Here is a 26,316-nt window from a genome sequence, read left to right as displayed (position 1 = left end):
GTTCTACCTGTGACCGAGGCATAGAGTAGGGATAGCAATACAGGTCTGATATACTGACATTTTAGTTGTCAGAGTTATCTCACCATCAGACTAGACTATCTTGTAACCTTTCAAATGCATCTGATGTCTAGTTGATTCCGTGTCTTATTTCTGCATCAAGAGTACCAGCATTTGATGCAGTACTACCAAAGTAGACAAAATTTTTTACGACTTCAACGTGCTTTCCATAGATGAAGATATCATGTTCCACAGAGATCACCAGAAGCAAGAGTGTACATGACTTTAGTTTTCTTAATGCTAACTATCAGTCCGAAGCAGGTACAAGCATTCGTGAAGAGATCCATCACTAATTGCATATCTACTGAGGAGTGTATCACCAGTCCATCACTAACAATATATGTATATATATATATATGTTTAAACTACATGAAGACATGGGTATATTATTCCAACCACTTTCTTGGATTTACTGGATTTTGAACTCCGCAGCCAAGGGAACACATTTTCACGGGAAACCAATTTTTTTTTTTACCCCGAACCATCTGTTTCATTATTCTACATTTTACCCCGAACCATCTGTTTCATTATTGTACATTTCATTTTAATGCTAGTATGATCCTTTTCATACTTTTTCTTTAAATACTTTACAGGCAAAATTTTTTTATGCATTTTGCTAACTTCTCCCCTCTGACGAGAAGGAAAATATTTCTTAGAAACTCTGTGGATTAAGGACTTTCACCTCTGTTTCTTTTCCAGATAATAAATATGTGTTTAACTCTTGCTAAAGTACAGGGTGACTCCCCCCAAAAAACGTGATATCTCCATTATTTATTCACCGATTGCTCTTATTTTACAGGACATGGCAGAATCAACGACTGGGAGTACACAAAGACCCCACTAGGAGCTGGGACAAAGAATACACAGTGTTAAATTTCGTTTGGACAAAACACTAAGAAACGGGGCCTAATTAGAGTTGGGGCCTGTTTTTTTTGGGGGGGGGTCACCCTGTATTTCTCAGTATACTTTATTAAACCTATGTACTAGTGTGTGTATATATATATATATATATATATATATATATATATATATATATACACACACATACATACACACAGTCCTGGTCAAAATCATAAGACCACTTAAGAAAGTAAGCATTTACGCATAATATTGAATTTTTAAATCAAACAAATGGTTGAAACCATTGCCAAAAGGGAAAATATGATGGAAAAAAATGAAATCTGCTTAATTCGAAACCTTAACCCTGATCTAATAATTATTTTTTAAAAAACAAACATTTTCACCTGGTCAAAATGATAAGATCACTTTAATAAAATCGGCTAGTTTTGAAAAAATGAATACGAAAAGCTTTCTATGTTACTAAAAGCAACTTGTTAGTGGATAAAAAAACATCTTACTAAATTATAAATGGCAAAAGAGAAACCATTATCAAAGTTTGAGAGAGGAAGGATCTTTGAGCTTAATAGGGGTGGACTCTCCCATAGATCCATTGCAAACCAAGTGAATTGTAGCAAAACGGTAATCACAAATTTTTTAAGAAATCCAGATCAATATGGCCACAAAAAGAGTCCAGGTCGACCAAAAAAAATAACCCCATCACTGGATCGCCGTATCAGAAGTTTAAAAAAAACTCCAGTATGAGTTCAAGTCGATTGAAAAGCCAAACAGCAGCAGAATGTAGTCCTAAAACCATCAGAAGGCATCTGAAAATGAAGGGTTTCAATCATTTAAAGCGACTGCAGAAACCATGTCTTCTTGAACAGCACAAAACTAACCGACTTAAATATGCCGCCATATACCAGACTTGGGATGAAGAGAAGTGGAAAGAAGGAATTTTCTCCGATGAGAAAAAGTTTAATCTAGATGGTTCAGATGGATTTCAACACTATTGGCATGATAAAAATTTGCCCAAAGAAACTTTTTCAACTTGACATAGTGGAGGAGGGTCTTTAATGATCTGGGGTGCTTTCTCGTCAGCTGGGACCCTAAAGTTGCAAGTAGTGAAAGGCCGGCAAACATCATTGAAGTACATTTCAATGCTTGAAAATGCTTCTATCAGGACTGAAGGTCCACGTCTGTGTGGAAGAAATGGGATTTTCCAGCAAGACAATGCTTCGATACACTTCTCAACAAACACGAGAATACTTTTCTTCAAATAATATAGAATTGTTAGATCATCCAGCATGTTCTCCGGACCTCAATCCCATTGAAAATCTTTGAGGATGGATGGCAAAAGAAGTGTTCAAGGATGGAACTCAGTATGATTCGATAAAGGAACTTTCTGATTCAGTTTTCAGTACATGGGATAAAATTCTTTCGCAACTGATAAAAAACTTAGTCGCAAACATGCCGAAGAGAATTTTTGAATTCGTAATAATGGAGGCTATATTAAATACTGAGACCCTTTTTAGTAATTTATAATTGCGTTTGTTTTTTTAAAAAATAATTATTAGATCAGGGTTAAGGTTTCGAATGAAGCAGATTTAATTTTTTTTCCATATTTTCCGTTTTGGCAATGGTTTCAACCATTCGTTTGATTAAAAATTCGATAATATGCGTAAACGCTTACTTTCTTAAGTGGTCTTATGATTTTGACCAGGACTGTATATATTAAATCAAGACCATATAATTGTACAATTTCATAAAAATTTCTGAACAAAATAACGTTTTCAGCAAAATTGGAATTACGGATAATCCAGGCTGTTATAATCGACTACTAGATGAAAAGGTGACAAATTCGAGGCAATCTAAGAGAAAGTTCTAGAAAAGATTGGCAAATGGACAATCAGAGATTGTTAGAAACACAATTAATTTTTCCAGAAATAAAAAAATAAAAATCAATGAATAATAGAACATTGATGTAGTATATCATTCATTTATTAATAGTTCTATTGAAATTTTATATATTAAGTTTCATCTTTGTGGAAATTGATTACTAGTTGAATCGATGTGAAATACATAAATTGACTTTTCTATTAAATTACTACATAAATTCTGCATTTTCCTTTCAGTAGTTGGTACTTTTTAGAAACCAGAGTTGCGGAGTCAGAGTTGGAGATGGACGTTTTAGTCGGAGTCAGAGTCAGAATTTTTTATCTGACTTAAGAAGTTAGATGATTATTTTTTTTTTATTTTATTTTATTTTTTTCTACATGGTTTTTATGTTTGGTTTTATCAGTTGCACAATTTAGCAGTTTTTGTATCGTTTGCTCTTATTTTTGGAGATATATCATATTTTGTACTGTACTGCAATGCTTCTACTTCAAGATATTTCAGTCCATCGGATCATTGCCAATCCTGTCTGGACAGCTGTTTTTGTTGTGACATCACACAGGATCAATGGAAATTCTGTCTTAGTGAGATCACTATGGATTACATCGGATAACAATTGAATTGTAATCCAAAAGTTATCCAGTTCCTGAATCAAATAGAATTTAGCAATTGGATTAGTCTGGGATCGATCCGGAATTACGATCATATCCCAAAAAGAAACTAAACAAAAAAAAAACGGGCCTATATCAATAATAAGCAACCCATGCTACTATAGCCCTTATAGATTTTGCTTGTTTTTTTTGTTTTTTTTACATAAACGTTACCACTTATCAAGGCCGATAGGCCACTCAAGGATAAGGGTTAAAGAGTGTAGAGTAATCAAAAGGACAATATAGTAATCGATAGTAATGGAAGTTCGGTAAATTTGTTAACTTAAGTGGAACGGCTCATCAGAAATTTGTTCACGTTGGACTTGAAGACAACCATATTATAGAAAGCTGGAAAGCAGGAAAACGGAAGACAATTCCACAGGCGTGCAGTTCTAAGAAAGAGGCTTTGATCATGGAATCTATGTTTAGGTTTAGGTACAGATAAAGAGTGGGGAAAATTATTGATAATGTTTTCAGCTAGTCTAGTGTTTCTTGTGAAAGTTTGGCGAGGGGGGACCATAGATTGAAGCTCAGTTGAACACTTTCCATGAAAATAACGATAAAGCAGAGACAAACTCGCAACATCTCTTCTGTGAGACAGAGGTTGCAGCAAAGAGAAAAGGACATCTCCCACTAGGCCACGAAGTCTATTTTGAACCCTATCAAGGCAGGACAAGTCTTTTCTAGCAGCTCCTGCCCATATGTGGAAACAGTACTCCATCCTTGGACGTATCTGGCTCTTATATAGATAGAGAATTGCATCAGCAGTGAGATATCTACTGGATCGATAGAAGGATCCGACCATTTTTCCAGCAGCCTTGGCAACAGATTTGATGTACGTATTTCATTTAAGATCAGGAGTAAAGGTCAAGCCCAGAAGCCTGTCAAAACTTGAGGCCTCCCCAAGACGAGAGCCATTCATTTTAATTGATGCCAGATGGGGATCAGAACGTTGATGATGTAAAGATAGAAGCTTGGTTTTAGATGCATTAAAAGTAACCAGCCACTCCTTTCCCCATTGTACAACGTGATCAAGATCAGAGGAGAGAGAATCGGAGAGAACTTGGTCGTTTACTGTCTTAGATGTGCTACCATAGATGGTAGTGTCATCAGCAAAAATGTCTACAAATGATGTAAGGATGTGATTTGGAAGATCATTAATGTAGATCAGGAAAAGAGTTGGGCCCAGGATAGACCCCTGAGGGACTCCAGCATTTATACTGTGAGCTTCTGATTTTCGCCCATCAACTACTACTCTTATGAACCTATCAGAGAGAAATGATTTAATAATTGAGAAGACATTTCCAGCAATACCATAGCTGGAGATCTTGTGAAGTAAACCTTTATGCCATACCCTATCAAAGGCCTTTGATATGTCAAGAGCAATTGCCCTAGAAAGGTTGCCTCTGTCGAGAGATTTGCTTATCCTATGAGATATAACTGTAAGCACATCTGCTGTAGATCTAGCAGAACGGAAACCATATTGTGTGTCACTAAGAAGGTTATTTTTGTTGAGATGGTTGATTACTTCTCTATTTAACACAGATTCCAGCAACTTACTCATGATGCACAGGAGACTTATTGGCCTGTACTGAGAGGGGGATGAGCGATCACCTGAATTCTTAAATACAGGGCATACTGATGAGATTTTCCAGGGTGATGGGAAGCAATTCTCCTTAAGACAACGTTTAAACAGTTTTGTAAGTATGGGTGCTAGTTCTGGTTGAAGTTTTTTGAGTACTATAATTGGAATATCATCAGGGCCAGTTGCTTTACTGGAATCAAGGTTTTTGATTAGCTTGGCAACATCACATACAGATATTTGTATATCACATAGTGTGTTTTCTGATACAGGAGGAAATATTGGGGGTTGGCGGCCTTGGTCGCAAAGGGTAGAATTGGCTGCAAAGTTCTTGGTAAAGAGTTTGGCTTTGTCTGATGCTGACGAGATTAACTCAGGTCCATTGATGATAGTTGGGATGGAGCACACGCTTCTGTTCAAGATTCTATTTGCAATTTGCCAAAACTGGTGGAAACCAAGCCGCTGCTCAGCTACTTTGGACTTGACGGACTGAGCATACAACTCTCTTGCGTTCTTTATTACTTTTTTACAATGGTTGCTGGCAATCCTGAAAGCGGCTTTAGTTTTCATACATCTATTACGTTGGAAGCAGTGGAAAAAGTGATTTCTGTGCGCAATAGCAGCAGCACATTCTGGAGAAAACCATGGCTGGCTGTTAGGTTTTTGCTGGAACTTTTTCGAGGGTATGAAATTGTCTATACCTACAATTAACCATTCTGTCAGGTCTGATACTATAGACGACACATCCTTTTTAAACATGGAATGCAGAGGAAGATCCGATATAAATGTACAGAAACTATCCCAGTCAGCCATAGTGTATCGATATACTGTACGATGGAGAGGTACGTCTGAGGACTTATTACATTTCATTTTTATCTTAATTGATACAACTGAGTGGTCGGAAGATCCAAGAGGAGACAGAACGGAAACTGAACATAGTTCAGGGCAAGTTGTGAGAAAAAGGTCTAGGAGACTTGCATACTGGCCGTCATTGTCGGGCACACGGATGAGTTCGTGAACAATCTGAGTGAGGTCATAAGCAATGGAGAAATCATGACAGAATCTCCCCTCATCATCGGTCTTGTTTGAGTGGGTCAACCATTCCACATTGTGAACATTGAAGTCTCCACATACGTGAATGTTAGCTGAAGGATATGCTGATAGAACTTGGTCAATTTTCTCAGATATGCTTTTAAAGATAGTAACCCCACTATTATGGGGGCGATAGAGAGTAAATATAAATGCCGTAGTGTGAGCTAGTGCTACTCGGAAGCACATATAGGGTAAGTTAGGATCTTCTCTGGAGATGTCCCTACCACACGGAAAGCCATCTTTTATATAGGCACATATTACATGCCCATGGCGATCTTGGGGGTCAGATTTAGAAGTTAAGTTAGAGTATCCTTTAATTACGAACCCATTTAGGGAAATAGTCTGTCCAATTCCAGTTTCACTTAAAAAGAAAAGGTCTGGTTTAGTCTCCTGTAATTGGGCTTCAACCTCTGGAAGGTTAGAACGTAGACCCCTGATGTTGGAGAAGGAGACATGGTAGTGGGGATCTACGTTGGAAGTTTCAGATCTGGGTTTAATCATGTATTTTTTATTGAAACTTGTCATGATGGAATTTTGGAGTTTGTGGACTAGGTCGTCAGATTTACTTAGAGCAGGACAGAGAGGGGAAACAAAGAGAGAAAAGTAACAAAGAATTTTTTTTTGTAGCACATGATAAGATAAAGCCGTAACAATTACCCACTAGTATGGCATCGAGAGGCCCCACCAGAGACTACTGCATGGTCCAGAATCCATTCACCAAATGGCAATACAGCAGCCCCAGTACTTTGCGCCTGCTGATAGGACAGCCTCCTTAGTGGTTAATCCAAGGTTCGGGTCCCTGACTATCAGGCGGATAACGTCAGCCCAGATAAAACGTTTACCTCCAGCACCCTTACTAGTGACATGGCTACAAGGATAGACATAGAACAGAAAATTTCCGCCATCTTTGCCGACTGTTCACGCAAAATACTGCCAACCTAGAATACAGCTTTTTCTTCTCCCTTTGTCAGAAAAATCACTCATTAAAAAAATGAGGACTGAGTGACAAATAAAGAGAAGCAAGAGTAACGGGAGCTGCTGACAACGCTTCCACAAAACGTTCTCTACTCTCCTTTAAAAAAAAAATCTATTAAAAGTCCAACTGGCGTGTTTTTTTAAAGGGAACGTATGGTGATAGATTCCCCTCTCACGAATTAATAATGAATACAATTTCCTAATCCGTTCATGCAATCAACATGGTAGATATAATAAACATTTATGACGAGAAAACGTTATCATTAAATAAAACAATCAGGAGATAAAAATATGAATTAAGTACTGAAATAGAATGTAGTTATTAATATTAGAAATTAAACAAAAAAATTAAAATACACTTATCTCGAACACGCATTCGTCTCCAGAGTGCAAACTGATTTGAAAAGACTTAGTTTTAATATCAGCGTCCAAAAGACTTTTTTTTTTATTTAATTAACCGTTAAAATAAAACGTGATCCCTTTCTGAATTTTTGCGAGTGGCGTTTAAGAAATTGCGATATAAGAAAACAGCGAAAATTGGAAAAACAAATAAAGCTTGTTTTTCCTTTGATCCTCTTCTCATAAAGGCAATATTATCTTTTAAAAAATTTCTTCTCTGTATAATATGTCTTTACTTCCCTCTTCTGATGAGAAGCGTTTGACTTCGAAATGCCATGGCCTAAAGAGGTTTCCCTATCCCTAAATATTGTATTTCCTATTGAACCGAAAACATAAAATTTAATTGTAAATTTTTTATCCCTTTGTTACCGTCACTTAATTTATAAAGCTGGTTGAGTGTATATGTGAATATATTTATCATAAAAATGAATGTTAAACGTAAAAATGATATACACGAAAAGTATTTATTAAATGCTTGTTGAATAGGTGTGGGAGGCTCGTATAATAGATTTCCACATAGGGGTCAAGGAGTTGGGAGTCAAAAATATCAAAGGAGTCGGAGTCGTCATCATAGGAATTCTAGGAGGCGGATGGCAAAAGTCCGACTCCACAACCCTGTTAGAAACAGAAGATATAGATGGACGATCAAGTTAAAAGTTATAGTTTCTGTCTGTCTGTCTAGAAAATCCTACATTTTCGGAGTAATTCTCCCCCCTCCCCGAAGAAAATATATTTTGAAAGTATATTACCCAAGAAAATTTGGTCAAATGTATTTTATTTTGATCAAAAATAGCACAGCAATGATCAAACTATTAAACGAAATACTAAAATCTTACGTACTACATGAAAAGAAACTGGAATCTTAGGAAGATCTCCATCATTCCAGTAAATGATAGGAGCAATCAAATTTATGAAAAAATAATTTAAAAGAACTACCTGGTGAACCAAGTGCAAGAGAGATTTAAACAATAGCTTAGTGCTATTGTTTGAATCTCTCTTGCACTTGGTTGGTGACGATTAGAATCTTAAAAAGATCTCTCGGTTGGAATTTATGAGATAACAGGTGAATGTTTAGCATCCCTGAACAAAAATGAAGAGAAAATTGGAAAAACAAATAAAGCTTGTAAGACGAACACATTTACAAAGTCCATGAACATTTTTTTTTAATAAAATTTTCTTTTGAAGAAATTTAAAAAAATGAACATCTTGTGAAGTTCTCAAACGTTTTTAAATTTTTGTTTTTACTCGTACAAATATGTTCGCATTTGTATTTGTATCTCTCCTCAATGTAAATACCCACGAGCAACCATAGTAGCAGCAAAATCCCACCCCTTTGCTATAGAGGCACACAGAAGCTAAAAAAACTTCTACTTTAATAGGTTCTTTCCTCGGACCGCTTGCCTTTGGAATTTCATCCCTGCGCTCTCCAATTGTACAAACATAGACATTTAAATGTTATGTGTACAAATATCTGCTACCCCACTAAGAACATACCCTATAAATATGGCCACTAAATCACAGTAGTTTTTTTACGTCTCAGTAGAAATTTGCCTTGATTTTTATTTTTTAGGAGGTGGGAGACAAAAGCTTTTATTTGCTTTTGACAAAAATAAATAAGTTTTATAAAAAAAATAAAATAAAAATAAAAAACATGACAGGTGGATTCGTGGGGTCAACAAAAATGTCACTCGTACATTTTTATATCCCATGGCAAATTTAAAAGGCCATTCTTAACACGGGGAAAGGAAGCAGAACTCTCCTAAAATAAAAAACAATTTGCAAAAATCTCCGGAAAAAAAAAAATAAAAATAATAATTTCGGGCTCTTCTTCCCCTTCCCGCCACAGAAGACGCGTTATCAGTCTTTCTCTACTCTATCTTTATTTTCATGGTGGATGCTCGACTGAGCTCCAATCCCTGATTCCCTCTGTAAAGCATTCACAGTAAAATTTGTCTAGCTTCAACCACTGTTAAGATATTTTTCCTTGTATAGAAAATCAAACAGAACTTTCATGAACAGAGTTTCTTTCTAAGAACTTCGCATCTGTAGAACACAACACCACGGGACTTCTTCCCAGCTGAATATGGCCGTTGTAACAAATTTTTTTACGGGCTATCCTCTTGGATAATTTCGGCAATTTATAAAGATCGCGGTCATCGAAAAACGCGAGAAAAAATATGTTTAAACATCAAAACTAGTTGTATGTTGTTGTTTTTGTCATATATTACTGAGGGATGATCTCCTTTAATAATCCAGTTAATATTACGCATCTAAAATTGAGAGAAAAAAAAACAGTTTTCACTCAGTTTCGTTAAACACGACATCAGGTAAAATTTGGTGGCCATTTTGTTTTGTTCCGGCTTATTGACATAATGTTGACACTTTTCTGTCATGATTTTCTCAATTTTAAATGCATAATACAAACTGGATTTTTATTGGAAATTATTCATTTTGTAATAGGATAACAACAAAATTACGTTTAATGCATAAACACAGTTTTTTCTCGCGTTCTTCTACGACTATTGCCATAATTTTTATTTAACCCACCGATGGTGGAAACGGTGGGCCCCCCACCCCACCCCCACCATTTCCAAATTTTATGAGTAAACAATAAAGGACGGTCTCACGTCATCTTGAAAAAAAGGTAAATTTTTACGACGTGCCCCACCCAGCGTATTATAAAACCCCAACCTCCCCATGTTAAGAACGGCTTTCAAGGTTGGAGGGTGTTTATTCCGAAAGCCGTTCTTAACATGAGGAGGTTGGGGGTGTTTCTGGAGCAAGTCGTAAAAATACCCCCCCCCCCCAAAAAAAAGAAAAAAAAAAGACAAGGCTAGATAATTCCACAATAATTCAAACTGATCAGACCAGCCTTGTAATGCTATATATTTCACATTAATCGCTTTTCAGTGTTTAAAACGATTTTCTTCATAAAATAAAACTACTTTTTTTTTTTTTTTTTTTTTTTACAAAGGCATCACCACATTATCAAGGCCCAGAGGCCACTCAAGGATAAGGGTTAAAGAGTGTACAGTAGAAGTTGGTCAATATAGTAATCATTAGTAATGAAAATTTGGTAAATTTAATAACTTATATGGAACGGCTCATCAAGAACTTATTTACTTTAGACTTGAACAAAACCATATTGTAGTCAGCCGGAAAGCAGGAAAACGGAAGACAATTCCACAGGCGTGCAGTTCTAAGAAAGAAGCTTTGTTCATGGAATCTACGTTTAGGTTTAGGCACAGATAAAGAGTGGGGGAAATTATTGATAGTGTTTACAGCTAGACGAGTGTTTCTTGTGAAAGTTTGGCGAGGGGGGACCATAGATTGAAGCTCAGTTGAACACTTTCCATGAAAATAACGATACATCAGAGACAAACTCGCAACATCTCTTCTGTGAGATAGAGGTTGCAAGGAGGAGAAAAGGACATCTCCTACGAGGCTACGAAGTCTATTTTGAACTCTATCAAGGCAGGACAAGTTCTTTCTAGCAGCTCCTGCCCAGATGTGGCAACAGTATTCCATCCTTGGACGTACCTGGCTCTTATATAGATAGAGAATAGCATCAGTAGTGAGATATCTACTGGATCGATAGAAAGATCCCACCATTTTTCCAGCGGCCTTGGCAACAGATTTGATATACGTGTTCCATTTAAGATCAGGAGTAATGGTCAAGCCCAGAAGCTTGTCAAAACTTGAGGCCTCCTGAAGACGAGAGCCATTCATTTCAATTGATGACAAATGTGGATTAGAATGTTGATGATGTAAAGAGAGAAGCTTGGTTTTAGATGCATTAAAAGTAACCAGCCACTCCTTTCCCCATTGTACTACGTGCTCAAGATCAGAGGAGAGAGAATTGGAGAGAACTTGCTCGTTTACTGTCTTAGATGTGGTACCATAAATGGTAGTGTCGTCAGCATAAATGTCTACAAATGATGTAAGGATATGATTTGGAAGATCATTAATGTAGATCAGGAAAAGAGTTGGGCCCAGGATGGATCCCTGAGGGACACCGGCATTAATATTGTGAGCTTCTGATTTTTGCCCCTCAACTACTACTCTTATGAATCTATCAGAAAGAAATGATTTAATAATTGAGAAGACTTTTCCAGCTATACCATAGCTAGCGATCTTATGAAGTAAACCTTTATGCCATACCCTATCAAAGGCTTTAGATATGTCAAGAGCAATTGCCCTAGAAAGATTGCCACCGTCGAGAGATTTGCTAATCCTATGCGATATAACTGTAAGGACATCTGCTGTAGATCTAGCAGAACGGAAACCATATTGAGTGTCACTAAGAAGGTTATTTTTGTTGAGATGTTTGATTACTTCTGTATTTAATACAGATTCTAGCAACTTACTCATGACGCACAGGAGACTTATTGGCCTGTACTGAGAGGGGGATGAGCGATCACCTGAATTCTTAAATACAGGGCATACTGATGAGATTTTCCAGGGAGATGGGAAACTATTCTCCTTAAGACAACGTTTAAACAGTTTTGTAAGTATGGGCGCTAGTTCAGGTTGAAGTTTTTTGAGTACTATGATTGGAATACCATCAGGGCCAGTTGCTTTACTGGAATCAAGGTTTTTGATTAGTTTGGCAACATCACGTACAGATATACGTATATCACATAGCGTGTTTTCTGATACAAGAGGAAATATTGGGGGTTGGCGGTCTTGGTCGCAAAGGGTAGAATTAGCTGCAAAGTTCTTGACAAAGAGTTTGGCTTTGTCTGATGCTGACGAGATTACCTCAGATCCATTGATAATAGTTGGGATGGAGCACACGCTTCTGTTCAGGATTCTGTTTGCTATTTGCCAAAACTGGTGGGAACCAAGCCGCTGCTCAGCTACTTTGGACTTAACAGATTGAGCATACAACTTTCTTGCGTTCCTTATTACTTTCTTACAATGGTTGCTGGCAGTCCTGAAAACGGCTTTAGTTTCCATACATCTATTACGTTTGAAGCAGTGGAAAAAGTGATTTCTGTGCGCAATGGCAGCAGCACATTCTGGAGAGAACCATGGCTGGCTGTTAGGTTTTTGCTGAAACTTTTTAGAGGGTATGAAATGGTCAATACCTACAATTAACCATTCAGTTAGGTCTAATACTATAGAGGACACATCCTTTTTAAACATGGAATGCAGAGGTAGATCAGATATAAATGTACGGAAGCTATCCCAGTCAGCCTTAGTGTATCGATATACTGTACGATGAAGAGGTACGTCTGGGGACTTATTACATTTCATTTTTATCTTAATTGATACAACAGAGTGGTCGGAAGATCCAAGAGGCGACAGAACAGAAACTGAACATAGTTCAGGGCAAGTTGTGAGAAAAAGGTCTAGTAGGCTCGCATACTGGCCGTCATTATCGGGCACACGGGTAGGTTCCTGAACAATCTGAGTGAGGTCATAGGCAATGGAGAAATCATGACAGAACCTCCCCTCATCATCGGTCTTGTTTGAGTGGGTCAACCATTCGACGTTGTGAACATTGAAGTCTCCACATACGTGAATGTTAGCTGCAGGATAAGTAGAAAGGACTTGGTCAATTTTCTCAGATATGCTTTTAAAGATAGTAACTCCGCTGTTGTGGGGGCGATAGAGAGTAAATATAAATGCAGTAGTGTGAGCTAAAGCAACCCGGAAGCACATATAAGGTAAGTTAGGATCTTCCCTGGAGATGTCCCTCCCACATGGAAAGCTATCTTTAATATAGGCACATATTCCATGCCCATGGCGATCTTGGGGGTCAGATTTAGAAGTTAAGTTAGAGTATCCTGTAATTGCAAACTCATCAAGGGAAATAGCCTGTCCAATGCCAGTTTCACTTAAAAATAAAAGGTCTGGTTTAGTCTCCTGTAATTGGGTTTCAACCTCTGGAAGGTTAGAACGTAGACCCCTGATGTTGGAGAAGGAGACATGGTAGTAGGGGTCTACGTTGGAAGTTGGAGAACCGGGTTTAATCGTGTATTTTTTCTTGAAACTTGTCATGATGAAATTTTGGAATTTGTGGACTAGGTCGACAGATTTACTTAGAGCAGGACAGAGAGGGGAAACTAAGAGAGAAAAAGAAACGAAGAATTTTTTTTTTTGTACCACATGATAAGGTAAAGCCGTAACAATTACCCACTAGTATGGCATCGAGAGGCCCCACCAGAAGCTACTGCATGGTCCAGATTCCATTCACCAAATGGCAATACAGCAGCCCCAGTACTTTGCACCTGCTGATAGGACAGCCTCCTTAGTGGTTAATCCAAGGTTCGGGTCCCTGACTATCAGGCGGATAACGTCAGCCCAGACAAAACGTTTACCTCCAGCACCCTTACTAGTGACATGGCTACAAGGATAGACATAGAAACAGAAAATTTCCACCAACTCTGCCAACTGTTCGCGCAAAAATACTGCCAACCTAGAAAACAGCTTTTTCTTCTCCCTTTGTCAGAAAAATCACTCATTTAAAAATGAGGACTGAGGGACAAATAAGAAGAAGCGAGAGTAACAGGAGCTGCCGATAACGCATCCACAATGCGTTTTCTACTCTCCATTAAAAAAAAAAAAAAAAAAAAAAAAAATCAAAATAAAATAAAATAAAAAAAATAACTATTAAGTATTGTACTTAAAAGTCCAACGGACCTGTTTAAGGGAAAGTATGGTGATAGATTCCCCTCCCACGAACTAAAAATGAGTACAATTAGGTAATCTATTTTTGCAATCAACTCGGTAGATAAATAAACATTTATGGACGAGAAAAAAAAAAAAAAAAAAAAAAAAAATTAAAGCTAGCATTTAATACAACAGAAATACATAAATTAAATACTGAAATAAAATGTAGTTATTAATATTTGAATCTTAAAATAAAAAGTGCGAATTAATAGAGAAAATCACTTATCACAACAACGCATTCCGTCTCCAAACTAGTGAAGAATTTAACTTTTAATAGCGTTCAGAAGATTTTTTTTTTTAAATTAACCGTTAAGAGAAAGCGTGATTTTATTCTGAACTTTAACTAATCACGTTTTAAGCAACTTATGATATAAAACAAAATCGGATGGGGGGGGGGGTTCTTCCGAAGTTAGTTGGTGACGATTATAAGTAATTGCGAGATAAGATGGGAGCCAGAAATTAGGGGTGGGGGACTGAAAATGATAATATAATGGATTGATTATACAATATTTAAGATCAACTTGGTAGATAAACATTTATGGACGAGAAAAAAAAAAAAAAAAAAAAAAAAAAAAAAATTAAAGCTAGCATTTAATACAACAGAAATACATAAATTAAATACTGAAATAAAATGTAGTTATTAATATTTGAATCTTAAAATAAAAAGTGCGAATTAATAGAGAAAATCACTTATCACAACAACGCATTCCGTCTCCAAACTAGTGAAGAATTCTAAATTAAAACCAATTTTCTAAACCTTCCCTCCAGGTAACGCCGGGTATGGATCATTATAATTTATAACTATCTAGTTATAAATTATAATAATTGTTTGATATTCAAGTAGTTTTAGTTAAAAAGATTTGATTTTTTTTTTTCACGGGGAAAAACGGACAATCATAAGTCCAAATTGTTTTGTTATGTTAAACCATTTTTAATGTCTTTTTTTATTATTATTATTTGGGGATAATGTTGATTTTTTATTTAAACTTATGACAAACTTGCTTTTTTTTTTTTTTTTTTTTTTTTTTTTTTTTTAATAAAATAGATATTTGATTTAAACGGAAAGTCTAAATAAAACGTCTTTTCTTTATAACGAATTTGAACAAATGTTCGAAAATCAACAAAGGACGTTTGAGACCAACACCTTTTTTTTTTGTTTGTTTGTTTTGTTTCTTTTTAAAAAAGAAAACCAGGTCAGTTGACAGAAATATTTAAATAATTGCCCGAAAAAGAAAATAAAAAAAATCGGGAAAATGTTAAGGTATTATAATTATATATTTTAAAACATACACGCACAATAAAAAAAATAAAATAAAATGTTTTTTCTTAAAAAGCTAAGAAGAATGACAAAATTATAATTTGTCACCTTTAAGAAAACAAAAATACTAAAAAGAAAAGAAAAAAAGTCGCCGTTTTGCGACCAACGGAAGAAAGAGGGTCGTCATACCCGGCCATTTTTCACGGAATTAATAAAAAAATAGACAAAGACATTTATTTTGTTTATAGCCTATAGATCAGATTTAAAAAATAAAAATAAAAAGTAATAAAAAAAATTAATATTACCGATTATATAAAATATACAGTGATTATATATTTTATTTATTTTAAAATATTTGTCACATACGGAAATGAAGTCCACGAAAACTGACGGAGAAAAATAAAGCAACTTTCAAGTAGGTTTCCGCTGTGTATTGGGGATAATTATTTAATTAAAGGTTAATGTAATTGTACCTGGGTGAATGATAAATATAGGTAATTAAGACTTACATGAAGGCACGATCGTTAACAGGGTGAAAACAATTGCAAAACCCATGGTGGAGTTGGAAATACGCATTTTTCTCGAACCAATAATGAATCGAGCACCTGTTTTTTTCGAGAGAGTGCGACGATAATGATGATGATAATGATGGTGGTAGTGGTCGTGACGCTTTCTTTCTTACCTGAATACAAACCCCCTTCCCCTCGGCCGTTTTAACCACAGGTAATATTTCAATATTTTAAGTCAATATTAAACAATTTATAAATATTGATACATTTTATTTTTCGAATCATATTTAAAAAAATTTTTTTTAAAATATCGATTAAAAAATAGATTTTTAAAAAAATGGTGACACTTAGAAATTTGTAATACGCATGTGTGGCTCATGACATGATGAAGCGGTTATAATTTCCCCATTTTTCACGTGACAATTATTTTCACCTTAAAATAAAAATAAATATTATTGACCATTGTGTTTATTTGTTTTTATTAGAAAATGTTTGCTGTTTGTTAAGAAAGAGTCGACAGATCGATTTAAAAGATATATGTGTGTGCGTGTGTTGTTTTAAGCGAAAACAACAGTACTTACTTGTCATGTCGAAAATAGTAGTATATCCAAAAATTACGAAAATTCATCTGCAAAAAGTAAATTTTACGAAAAATTGGGGAAATGGCATTTTCCCTAGATATAAACACCTAGAAGATTGCGAATACAAGTATATACTTATCTCCTTTTTCGACGCTTTAGTGGCAGACTTTTTTTAGCGATGGAATTTTTTTTTTTTTTTTTTTTTTTTACTAAAAACCCAATAACAATTGTTCTACTCGATGAACTTTTGTATTTTTGGATATATTACTATTTTCGACATGACAAGAAAGTAAACACTGTTCTTTTTGCTTAAAACCACATATTTAAAAAAAAAAAATCGATTTGTTGACTCTATTTTAACAAACACCAACTTTTTTAATAGTGCTTTTGTGTAGAAAACCAACGCATTTCAAATGAAAAATGGCTACGTACTTACGTGGCATGTCAAAATTAGTATAAATTCCAAACATCACGAAAAATAGCCCACTAGAAGTGAAAATAGAATTTATCGAATTATCGAGTTTTATTGTTCGTGTTAAATGTAGAAGAGTTGTGCGACCAATTCAGCATGACAAGCTGATTTATCTTTCTCAATTTAAAGTGGTTTGAATTCTGCCATTTTTAAACAGAAAGTAATTGTGGATGATTTGTGGATGATTTTTTAAAAATATATCTAACACATCCATCAACTAAATCCTTTTTCGTAATTTTTAAAAAAATTTATACTAACTTCGACCTGTAATAATGTTTTCACCTGAAATGCGTTGGTTTAAAAGATCACCTATTATTGAAATGCCCCCCCCCCCTTTTGACTACAGTCCATTGCTGTCCTGTGCAGTACTAGGAGCTCAGGCTTTTCTTCTCTGAGAAAGGGTTCGCCTAACGAGGAATGTTGACTAGGCTGCTCAGGCATTTTTTGCAGGCCAGTGCTCTCTTTTGTGCATCGACTCTTCAATTTCTGTCACATCTCCCCGGTGTGTGTGAGGGGGGAGGATAAGGCCCCTGTTTATGTAGGGGCAAACTAATTAACCGATCATTGTACATCGTTAAAACACAGCTGCTACGATGAGTAATGTGGACTATATTTAGTTTAATGCCGTTTTATACAAAAGGGGGCGGGGTTGGAAGCGTTTCGTGAAAATTTAGATACTTCCAATTTTTATGAAATTTTAATCATAGGTGTTATAGATCAATCTCCAGATATTTGGAATATTTTAAAGGGATTTCAAGCGTCATAATATGTGCCGCAAACATTTATTTTAATACTCAAGCGTGGTTCTTCGAGTGGAAATCCAAAATCGAAATAAAACCAATGGTATCTACTTGTCATGTCGAAATTAGTAACATATCCAAAGTTACGAAAAACGATAAAGTAAAAAAAAAATTGGCGCTTCTACACTATCAGAACGAGAACGAAATTTCGGAAATCATAATATTGAATTTCACATGAAAATAATGGTATCTACGTATTCCTAGTATTTTTAAGACTATTGTATCCAAAAATTACGAAAATCAATAAGATAGAAAAGTATTTATTAAAGAAAATAGAAAATAGAATTCTAATAAAAACGATCGTATTTGCTTATGTAAGACACAGGAGAGTTCAAAGGGTAGGCAATTTTCCGTTTCGATTTATTTTATAAAAACAAGATGGCCGCAAATTTTCACCTGCTAACACAATTAAAGCAGTTTTTTTTTGTTTTTGTTTTTTAAATGATTCAATAATATTTAGGTAATTTCAACTGCATAATTTGGAAGGTAACATTTATTAGAATTGACAAAAAAAAAAAAAAAAATCCGTAGAAACCATTGTTTTTTATTTGAAAACTCCATTTATCAACGACAAAATTTCGTTCTTATAATGTAGAAGCACCAAAAAATTAATTATTCTTGAAAATAGTTTTTGAAAAGATCTGTAAATTTTAAATAATAAACAAATGTTATTAATATTCCAAACTATGAGTTACGTCCCTTGTGTTTACGTCACTCAAACAAATATGGCTGAATCATTCTTTTGTTAAATCATGAAAATATTTGTAATAATGAAGTAATATTTAACTAATTGTGACATGACATCGACGAAATGTTGCATCCCTCTGCCTTTTCTACAAGTATTTTAATGGTGAATGCTCTAACGAACTGCAATCACTTGTGCCCCCACGACGTGTGCACCCTCGACAAACCCGACAGGCTGCTAAATCCCACCCCCACACTGTAGAGATCCCTAGATGTAAAAGATCTTTTTACTCCAATAGTTTCTTCCCCAGAACCGCTAGACTCTAGAATTCCATTCCAGGTCCCTGCTTCCCCAACAGTACTGACGTGCAGAAGTTCAAGTGTAACGTGAACCGACACCTTGCTGCCCAAATCCCTACATAGTACCCCAGTAGTTGTTGCCCCTGATAGTAGCCCCCTACATCAAAGTGGCAATTTGCCTTGTTTGGGGTGAAAATGTAATGAAAAAAAAAAAAAAAAAAAAAAAAATAGATAACTTGATGCATATTTTATTTTATTCAAATTAAATCAACGTTTCTATTTAGAATTCACACCATTGAAGATAACAATTGCTTTTAGTTGAAATTGACATTAAAAATTAAGCGGATAACATTAAATTTTTGATAAAAATTCATTTTTTTTACCTTCGATTTTCGCTTTAATAATGAAGAAGCACGTATTCAGATGTTTCCAATTCGATCCTTAGTTATTGTACACCAATTAAGCAATATTCCCTGAATTTCAATTTCTTCTTAAGCCCTCTGAAGCTTAAGCACCAAATCTGAAACATTTTAATAGAACCACTTGTGGAAAAGACATCATTAAATGAAAGAACGACAATGTCTATTCATACAAAATATTTCATTTTTATTGACAAAAAAAACAAACGTGTAACATATTTGTGAAGAATGAAAGTTCACAGAGCCCGAGAATATTTTTCTAAATTTTTTGGAGATAAGGATTTTTTAAAAACACTTTTTCACCTCTAAACAAGGAATGATACCACTTAGATGTGAGTGTCTAATAATTGAGATCATGTGTACAGGGGGCTATGTAGTGAGTTGAACCACAAGATGTTTGTTCGCATTACATTTAGATTTCTGTATGTTAGTACAATCAGGAAAGCAAGAAACAGAGAGGAAATTCCAAAGTCTAACAGTCCATGGAGCTTGGTCGATAGTGCAGGACCTATTAGATTTGATACTCTCTTTTCTAGGCTCTGTCTAAGAGTGAGAGACTTGTAGATGTACCAGCCCAGATGATGGAAAGTTATGCTTCACCAATGTTCGCACTAATCTATATATCTATAAAATAAAAACATGTGTGCTTCTCAACTTATATACTTAACGAATTTTTCATCTACAGACTTGAAATTTTTAATCAGTTTTCATGCAGAAAAAATAGCTGCTAAAGGGTAAAAATTGAAAATTTGGTATGTGGGGGGGGGGTCATTGGATTTTTATTTGTTTGTCAGCTGTTTGATGCACGCACATGCATAAATGGTTCACATGATGGATTAATTATGTTAAAAATAAATAGGTTTGAAAACACTTTTTAAAGATCGTGCCAAGCCGACCTTATGGATATCATATTTAATTCACTGTATTTAGGTTTTGGTTTCAATGTCAGCCCGAGTATTTTCTTTTTTATTTACAAAGAGTGAACTGTTTAGAAAAACATAATACTTGCAGGCACATGGTTTACTTCTGCATACACAGCTGCCATTTCTCAGAGGCAACATGCATACCGTAGATTTATCCGGCATCAGTCCTGTACAAACAAAGGTATATAGAAGCTAGAAATAATTGCAAGAAAGAAGTAGCAACAGCTAAGAGTAAATATACTGAAACCACCAGGAAACGCATTGAAGCGCAAAAATTAGGAACTCGTGATTTCTGGAAAATCTACAACAGTGTAGTAAATAATGGGCAATCGACAATACTTCCATTATCAAACAATCATGAGGTTGTTTGCACAGCAACTGAGAAAGCTAACATGCTTGCCCATCAGTTTGCCTCAAACTCTACCTTGGGCCCAGCAAGCCATTCTCTCCCTGATTTTTCTCTGCGGACAGAAACTACGCTAGATGATCTGAAGATCACGCCTTCCCAAGTACATGATATTATAAAAAATCTAGACACCTCAAAAGCATGTGGACCAGACCTCATCCTGGCTGTGCTATTAAAAAAATGTTCCACTGAGGTCGCTCTTGTTCTCTCTAAACTCTTTAACAAATGCCTTAACGAATCTTGCTTTCCTAACTGCTGGAAAACTGCTTCTGTAGTACCAGATTACAAAAACTCTGGCAAAAGAACTGACCCATTAAATTATCGCCCAATTAGCCTCCCACTTTTCACCAAAATATTTGAGTTCTTAATTAATCAAGCTCTAGTCCACCACCTTACAGCTGCTAAACTTCCGTCAGACCACCAATATGATTTAGGCAAGCCCGTTCTACTGCAGATGTTCGCACTGTAATCTCTGAACGTTTATACCAAGTGCTGGATAAAGCAGGGGAGGTGAGGGCAGTAACCCTAGATATATATAAAGCTTTTGACAGAGTATGGCATGATGGTCTTCTGATGAAAATAAAATACTATGGTATTATTGGATGAATGCTTAGCATAATTAAATCCTTCTTAAATGAGAGAAGAATCCAGGTTGTTCTCGATGGATGTACATCCAAAAAATTTGATGTAAATGTGGGTGTTCCTCAGGGATCGATCCTTGGAAGTTTGTTATTTTTAATATTCATAAATGACTTATCTGATAAAATTGTCTCTGAGATGGGTATATTTGCCGATGACACCACGCTCTATAGCAGGCGCATGAGGAAAACTAATGAGCACATATCTAAGGTAATGGCTGAAACCCTAGAGGAAGATCTTCAGTCTGTAGTGGAATGGGGTCATAAATGGATGGTAACATTCAACGCTGCCAAGACAAAGCTAGTTTCCTTTAATAATTACATGAAACCTTACCAATCACCAATAGCTATGGCTAGAGATATTTTACTTGAGAGAACTTCGTTCAAGCTTCTTGTCTTCAGGTTCATAAGAAACATGAGTTGGAATAGATACATCAAGATTATTGCTAAGGTTGCTGCAAAGAAGGTGGGCTCTCTCTATCATACTAGAAAGCTACTTACGCCTGAAAGTATCCTGTACCTCTACAAAGCCACCATTCACCCATGTATGGAATATTGTTGTCATATTTGGGCTGGTGCATCTGCTACTAGTCTCTCGCTCCTGGACGGGGTCCAAAAGAGAGTCGCCAACCTAATAGGTCCTGAACTCTCATCTAAACTTCAGCCCCTGTCCCATTGAGGAAATGTTGCATCCCTCTGCCTGTTTTACAAGTATTTTAATGGTGGATGCTCTGACGAACTACAAGCCCTTGTACCCTCTCGATGAAAAAACCCCCAACAAACCCGACAAGCAGCAAAGTCCCACCCCTACACAGTTGAAATCCTTAAATGTAAGAAAGCTTTTTACTCTAATAGCTTCTTCCCCAGAACTGCTAAACTTTGGAATTCTCTTCCGGTTTCCTGCTTCCCCACCTGTACTGATATGCAGAAGTTCAAGTGTAATGTGAACAGACATCTTGCTGCTAAACTCCCTACATAGTATCCCTGCAACTTAGGTCCCTGATAGTAGCCCCCTACATCAAAGTGGCAACGTGCCTTGTTTGGGGTAAAAATGTGATTAAAAAAAAAAATGTCTCAGTCTTTTTATGAATTAAAATATAATATTTATACGTATTTTACAACCGGGCAATGCTGGGCGGCCTGCTAGTATATGCACCAAACGATTCTATATAATATCTCCTTCTAACATTTTAAGTGAGCACTGTTGAAACAATCCAGTATATTTGGAAGTAGGTAATGCGTTTCTGTCAGATATACTTGGACAAAAAAAAAAAAAGAAAAGAAAAACATCTTTCTTCGAGTAAATAAATCTTCCATGTTTTTTTTTCCTAAGACAACAGGGAGATTAGTTCTCGGGTTACTTTTTATTGGTTGTCCTGGATGGCATGGAAATGAGAGAAGAATAACAGGATGTAATGTTACGAATTGAGGGAGGGGACAACGGAGGGGAGAAGTACGAAGCTGTGATGTTGGTAGAATGGCGGAATGTTGGTTGAGAATCTATCAGGCTTGTGAACAAACAAAATACAAGTATCTAGCACAACCTGTGTCCCGGCGTTGCCCGGGTGGAGCATAAAATAATTCCAAAGTTTCGTAGTTCAAAGGAAGAAATTATTTGACTGTGAAAAATAATCCTTTTTTTTTTTATTACAATAAAATGAAGTGCATAAGCCATACATTTTTTACTGCCCTGCACAGTTAATGTTTGTACGAAAAAATATGCTTTGTTTCATAGGCTGTTGCTTATCCCAGCAAAGAAACCTTCAAAAGAAAAACAGATGACTAGAGTCTATAAACCAAGTGACAGTTTTTTCAAGACCTTTACGGCTATGAAGAAGGAATAGTAACAAAAATGGACAGGTTAGAGTTGAAATATACAAATTCTTATTTACATACCACCCCACGAGGATAGTTTGATAGAAGCTAAAGCAAAGTGACCGACTATAGTCAAGGGTCACCTGAAGGCTCCCTTTTCATTAGCAGTTACACGGATGTATAGAGGAGAACACAACTCTATTTTACAGGATTACACCACTTGCCCTTGACCCTCTCCTTATAATGCTGTGTGTTTAGCAAGGGGACATCTAGTACAATTTTTTAAGTCTTGGGAATGACTCGACAAATTTCCATTCAAAAGACATCGGAATCAATTGAGATCCAGGTACACTACAGAGGTCATGGAAAATATTGTTCAATGCATCTGAAATTCCTGGAGATATCTTGAACTTGAGACCAGAGGTACCAATGTGTCAAACATTGTTTTTAATAATATCTGCCTGAATATATATATATATATATATATATATATATATATATATATATATATGGCATAATCGCGTTGACACACCGGTTCTCATCAGATCACAGAAGTTAAGCAACGTTGAGCTTGGTTAGTACCAGATGGGTGACCATTTGGGAATTCTAGGTGCTCTATGTGCTCTCCACTTATCTCGGCATTTGTTTCCAGTCGTTTGGTACATACACTTCCCTTGTCATTGGTATTTAACAATGTTGACTAAGGAGAAGTGTGGTTCGAGATTGCGCACTTCCTGCCACAATAATTTTACGTGCAGGCACCCCTTCGTGGGTGAAGGATTATATATATATATATATATATATATATATATATATATATATATATATATATATATATATACATCCTTTTCTTCAAATCCTCTTGCTACATGACTTCTGATTAATTCATTATGTTGACTTTGACTTTCCATGTCTCACTGACTTTAGCAAATAGGGTACATACCTTTATAAATATTTGCTAATATTTTCTCTCCTCTGATGAGATGGTAGACATCGAAACCCTATAGGTTAAAGAGATTAAATTTCTAAAGTATTCTTTGTCTTGTTTAGAATAATAAAATCTTTGATATGAAACTCAAACACTTCATTTCAATAAGGTTTTTTGAAATTCATTGAATCACTACAATTAATTTATTTGCTCTATCCTGTATATCGAGCAATTCTTATTTATACTTATAGAATATTAATGCCAGTAATATTTTGTAAATCTTGTAATAATCACAGGTTTCCATACCAACTGATTGTTAAATAAAATTATTTAGAACATATATATATATATATATATATATATATATATATATATATATATGTATATATATATGTATATATATATATATATATGTATATATATATATATATATATATATATATATGTATATATATATATGTATATATATATATATATATATATATATATATATATATATATATATATATATATATATAAGAGAAAATAGTTAATAAAACATGTTAAAAAATACTTTGAGAAAGAGTTAAAAACATATTTAATCTGAAAAGGAAAAACTTAATAAGTGGATAGTCCTTAATCCGCAGAGTTTCAAAGAAATACTTTCCTTCTCATCAGAGGGTAGGAATTAGCAAAATGCGGGATTGGATTTTGCATACAAAAGTATTTGATGAAACTGCAAGTAAGCCAAAGATCTTACTTGATAACAAAAAGTGAAGCAGAGGGAATATGGTGACGAAAAAGGTGATTTCACGTGAATGGATAGTCTGGTGAAAGGTTAATAATCCAATGACGGTAAAATCCAAAAAAATAAATCCAAGAATGTTAATTAAATTTTCATTCGCACAAGTAAAATCCAAGGAAATCACGTAATTGGAAGATGGTCCAAAATAATCCAAAAGGCCGAAATCCATGGAATAATTCACAAATATGTACAAGGAAAAGGGGAAAAAATTCCAATAATATTGATAAAAGAAAAATAAGATATGCGTTTGACACGGCTGCCGAGACAAAAAGTAATTAAGAAAAATCAGTGAAGAAAAAGAGAAAAAAATCAGTGAAGAAGAAAAAATTTTTATTTTATTTTATATATATATATATATATATATATATATATATATATATATATTTAACCATTGTTAACATTATCTAAGACAATGAATATTAACTATCTATAAATTAGAAATTTTAAAAAAAGAAGATATTTTTAGTGTTAATTAAAACAATATGACGCCATTATGTCAATACGTTGGTAAAGCATGAATGACTCTACATTAAAATCAAAGATGACGTAAATATCATAAAACAAAATTCCGGTTGCTCTTTATATTCTTTTTATTTTCTTTTAAAATTGATGGGTTCATGTTCTTCTGATGAGTCAGGGCGGAAAATATTAATAAATTAACACAATAATTATATGATTGTTTTTGTGCAACGAAACAGGTGTTGTCAAGTATTGAACATTTTAATATGCTGAAAGAAATAAACGGTGAGATGAACATCTGGGAATTTGGAATGTAGACTTTTTTTGCTATTTATTTGTGTATGCTCTGTAGTTCTATTTAACATACATCGAGCTTCATAAATAAAAGGATTGGTATAATATAAATAAAGGGTGAAATGTAATTGAATATTTTTCTCACACACACACACACACACACACACACACACACACATATAAATCGGAGAAATCAGAACTTTTGTGGGGCATCAGAATTCGAAACATTTGTGCTTATTTTCCGATGGCAAAAACGATTTTTAATTATCTATTTTATTCATTTTGGTTTTAAAAAAAATCTTCCATTGCTGGCAATAATGTTAAAAAAAATAATTTATTGATTTTAAACAACCAGTAAAATTAAAATCTATAGATTGTCCCTCACAAGCGTATTTTCATCGTTTGAGGACATATCTGCATTTTCATCATGTTATTTACTGTAAACGGGGGGGGGGGGGAATAGCAACCCTATAGTTAGATATTTAGAGATTTATAAAGAATAGAAATCAGAATCAGTAATTGTATCAGAATCAGGAAATATATTGGAATTGTCCTATCACTAATATATACTAGATTCTACTATTTAAATTCTACTAGACTACCTGTGATCCGTTGGGTCAGTATGTTATATTAGCTATGGAATTAATGTATGAGCGTGACACTTGTGACGTAAAGAAAATAGTTTTTTTGTGACATAACAGAAACATTTCTATGAAAGTATATTAAAATGAAAAAAGAATACAGATAGATTTCTATAAGTTGTTCTGTTTATTATTGTTTATTTTTGAAAAAAAAAAAAACTTACAGCCATTGAATTATAAGTGGTTTGCCATACTTATAGGTGAATGTGCACTGAACTGATACCATAATACTTAAAGTT

General features: G+C 34.9%; 1 protein-coding gene and 1 pseudogene across 1 annotated transcript in view; one reads left to right on the top strand and one right to left on the bottom strand.

Annotated features, from left to right (window-relative positions):
* The window catches only part of LOC145252449 (uncharacterized), a 50,846-nt gene extending 34,753 nt beyond the window's left edge, over positions 1–16,093 (bottom strand). Inside the window, exon 1 of the mRNA XM_080111852.1 lies at positions 15,934–16,093. Within this exon, the coding sequence (XP_079967978.1) occupies positions 15,934–16,000 (67 nt within the window). The 5' untranslated portion in view covers positions 16,001–16,093. The remainder of the gene's footprint in view (positions 1–15,933) is intronic.
* A 7,383-nt stretch (positions 16,094–23,476) lies between these two features.
* Positions 23,477–23,593, top strand: LOC145253143 (5S ribosomal RNA; annotated as a pseudogene).
* The last annotated feature ends 2,723 nt before the right edge of the window (positions 23,594–26,316 follow it).

The sequence above is a fragment of the Euprymna scolopes genome, chromosome 29, assembly GCF_053919585.1.
Source record: "Euprymna scolopes isolate OS-2025 chromosome 29, ASM5391958v1, whole genome shotgun sequence".
Taxonomy (NCBI): domain Eukaryota; kingdom Metazoa; phylum Mollusca; class Cephalopoda; order Sepiida; family Sepiolidae; genus Euprymna; species Euprymna scolopes.
Note: the sequence above shows the minus strand (reverse complement) of the source record. Positions and strands in the feature narration are given on the sequence as shown.